The sequence below is a fragment of the Plectropomus leopardus genome, chromosome 17, assembly GCF_008729295.1.
Source record: "Plectropomus leopardus isolate mb chromosome 17, YSFRI_Pleo_2.0, whole genome shotgun sequence".
NCBI lineage: Eukaryota > Metazoa > Chordata > Actinopteri > Perciformes > Serranidae > Plectropomus > Plectropomus leopardus.
In genome coordinates, this window is record NC_056479.1 from 30,831,649 (window position 1) to 30,835,399 (window position 3,751).

A 3,751-nucleotide genomic window follows, 5' to 3' on the forward strand; every position below is an offset into this window, starting at 1 on the left:
TACCTGTCCTTCTCCTTCTCCTCGACCCTGACGGCGGATGGTCAGGCTTCCCTCGTCTGCAAACGGCAGGTTTTCCGACGAACTGCCGCTGCCTCCCGAGCTCGGGTGGGGGGAGGACGGAGGGTTGGGGGAGGAGGAGTTCACAGGGGGAGGGGAGGTTTCAGGCTGGATGGCGGGAGCGGGAAAAGCAGATGGAGCTGGTTGGTCACGCCTGGCAGCTGCCACCAGCTCAGTGACCGGGCCGCTGATGGTCCGCCGTCGGTTCACCACCTCGCCGTCCAGACCGATGGCGTCGCGTGTTTTCCCCACCTGGTTAACAGATAAACATTCTTTATTTAGCTCATTAACGACATGAATTAATGTGTTTCTTTTTCATTCCTGCGTTTTCTACGATACCTGCAGGAAGTTCTTCTGCAGCGCCATGCCTTTGGCTCCACCTCCAATGGAAGACATCTCCAACATGGCGGCGATGCTCCTGACACTCCCCACACTGCTTGTCTCCACGGCAGCCGTCTCCACAGACACCCCAAGGTCGCTGGCCCGCCGCTGTTGGTGGTAAGGCACGTCCAGCATCCCGCCCGTGGTGGTGAGCGCCGGCGGCTGCACGTTTGCTTCCGTCAGGTTGGAGTTGGAGGTGGAGATGGCGGAGCTGGAGCGTTTGGGCGGCGGTGGCGGCGGGCCTTTCTTCTTCTGACGCAGGGCAAACGACTGCGTCTGGTTGCGGCCGACGGTTTTGTCCTGGTTGCGGACGGAGTGGCTGCGGCTGACGCGGTGGGTCACCGTGGCGTATTTGACTCCGTCCGCTCTGACGGTGGCTGAGCCCTGATTTCCCGCTACCTCTGCTTCTCCTTCCCGTCCTCCACCCCCACCCGCCCTCTCGTCACACTCCCCATCTGAGACGGCGTAGCGGTTGAGACTGTGGGCGCGTTTCTTCTGGAGCGCTGAAGGCTCCTCTCCTTCCCCCTCAGCCGGCTCGGCCTCTGGCGGGAGGCAGAGGACCGGGACCTGCTGGGGCTGCTGGTTCTCCCTGACCTCCATCACCTGCGTCTGTGGGTGCTGCGGGTGCGCCTGGTGCTGCTGGACTTGAGGCTGCTGTTGCTGCTGTGGCGGGAGCTGGTTACACGGAGGTCCTCGTTGGGTCGGAGACTGAGGAGGGTGTGAGCGCGGTGACTGAGGTCTCTCGCCCTGGATGAACTGGGGGGACGGCTTGTGTTTGGCCTGTGGGGACGCTGTGCTCTGGGCGGAGGAGGTAGACGAGGATGAGGAGGTTCTCGTCTTGGTCGGGGTGTGCGGGGGCGTGTACGGAGGCGCTGGCTGGGAATGGGAGTGGGAGTGACGGTGTTTGCCTTGAGAGGAGACGCTGCCTCTGTGAGAGGAGGTGCTGCCCTGGCTGCTCTGCTGCCTCATAGTTCGCGCCTCCTTCTTAGGCGGCCCAGCACCTCCTCCCCCTCCTCCTCCTCCTCCTCCTCCTCCTCCTCCTCCTGTCATCACCTCATCATGGTCTTTGCTGCGTGTGCGCTGAGCTTTGACCTCCTGACCTGGCTGAGTCATGGCGCTCTGTAGTTCCGTGCTCAACTCGCTGTCCTGGAAAGTGCTCATCTTTGGAGACATGATCTCTGAAAAAAAGGAGATTCAGATTAATTAATTCGATTGAAATGAAGATTAATCTCAACAGGACAGACGGTCACGGCTGTGCTGTTGCTGAAATGATAAACCGGTCGACCGCAGAGGTCTCATTAGCTCACCGTCTGGCGGCGGGCTGTCCACTGACATGACTTCCTGCTGCTGCGTGATTGGCGGGGGCTTCTTTCTGAGTGAGCCTCGCCCGTCTGAGCTGCGCTGCATTTCTGCCAGTCGTTTTACCGCCAGCATCAGCTTCTTCTGGTGGCCTGAAAGATTGTAATTACACATCCTATTTATTTAAAGTAACTAGTGTAAAGAAAACTTTCGTTTTTAGACCAAACGAGGGCATATTTTCTTTTATTTCTCTGACATCATCATCATACATTTAAAAAGTCTAATAATTAAAAAAGAAGTTGTAGTGTGGTTTGTAAAATAAGTCATAAAAAACATAAAATAATGTGTTAAACATAGTTTACAAAGTAAAAAAAAACAGAGTAAAATATGTCCGAAAAACATTAATAAAATAGTTTTTATATTAAAAATTTCTGAACATAGTATGCCATAAAAAAGTACAAAAATGAATAATTAAAAATTAGTGAAGTGTAGCATTTAAAAGAAATTCCTATAAATGTAATGGTATAGTTTGCCATAAACATTCCTTTAAAAAAAACTACATACAGGTAGTGTGCTATGTAAAAATAAGATTAAAAGAAATTCACAATAGGGTATCATATTTACACAAAAGTCATAGAATAGTATGTCATGAAGATATTTCATATAACAAGCCACAGTATAGTATACCATTTCTTTATTTTTAGAAAAGTCAGAGTACAGTATATGAAAATAATAATTATAAAAAGTCTAAGTATAATATGAATAATTTTTTATCAAATAATCAGATAATAATTACAAAAAACTGAGTGAGAAACAAGAAAAAAATATTTAAAAAAAAAACATTTAAAGTTCAGACGTGGACAAATCTGTTGGTACCTCTCCATGAAAACAGAAGAACCCACAATTTTCTCTCAAATAACTTGACTCTGACAAAAGTAATTGGCACCCATTATTGTTAATTCCATATTTAATGAAAATAGACATTTACTTACATACAGGTGTACGTGAGACAGCTGCTTTTAACTCAGCAGTTTTCAGGAGGAATGAAACATTGTTTCCATGAGCTGTAAGGGTACCAACAAATTTGTCCACGTCCAGTCATAAAAATTATAAAATGTGTGTAAAAAAATATGAAAAGTAAAACATAACTTTCTAAAAAATGTCATGCTTAAGTATCTCACATAATATTTGTATCTAAATCAGATCTAATATGTCATCAGTAACATTCATGTAAAGTCATAGTAAAGTATGCTATAAAAAATATTGAAAATCTGTCATAGTAAATGTAATATGTAATTTAAAAAATGTAATAGTACAGGATGTGGAAGAATTTTAAAAAGTCATATTATAGTTGGTCCAAAATGTAATTGAAAAATTATTCATAGTAGGTATAGTATATCATTCTAAAAATTACATAAAATATAAGAGTATAGTTTGTCACAAAGATTATTAAAACATAGTCGTAGTATGGTGTGTTGAAAAAATTCATGAAAATGTCATAATTTCGTATGTCACAGAAATCTCCCTCATGTCTCCACCTCCTCCTGTCTTTCGAACCCTTTCATTGACTCTTTTCTCCTGTGTCTCAGATCACCAGCGTCCACTTCCAGGCCGACTCCCCACCTCCACCTGAACCACTGCACCCGCCAAGGAAGACCTGCCTGCACCTGCCATCTCCGGCTTCTCCGTTTCCCTCAGCTATCCTCAATGATCAACCCGCCACCATAATCCGCCCGTGTGTTTGAGTCTGCTTTTGGGTAAGAAGGAACACCTTAACAACACACCTAACAAACCTTAACAATAGTATAGCATGTTTTCAACAATCTCACAAAAAAGTCAAAATCATACCATAAAGCCAAAATCGCCACAAAATGTCTTAGTATAATATGTCGTCAAAAGTTGCATCAATATGTCAGAGAATGAAATGTCTTTAAAATATCACACCAAAACGTCATAGTACCGTATGTCGTTAAAAACGACCCAAAATGGCACAAAAAAGGCATAGGATAGTATG

The 3,751-nt window shown here is 45.7% G+C and overlaps 1 protein-coding gene across 1 annotated transcript in view; it reads right to left on the reverse strand.

The window, feature by feature from the left end:
* Positions 1-3,751, reverse strand: part of caskin1 (CASK interacting protein 1) — a 96,696-nt gene that overhangs the window by 4,158 nt on the left and 88,787 nt on the right. Inside the window, exons 21-23 of the mRNA XM_042505228.1 lie at positions 1,746-1,889; positions 397-1,616; positions 4-309 (exon numbers count right to left, since the gene is read on the reverse strand). Of these exons, the coding sequence (XP_042361162.1) occupies positions 4-309; positions 397-1,616; positions 1,746-1,889 (1,670 nt within the window). The remainder of the gene's footprint in view (positions 1-3; positions 310-396; positions 1,617-1,745; positions 1,890-3,751) is intronic.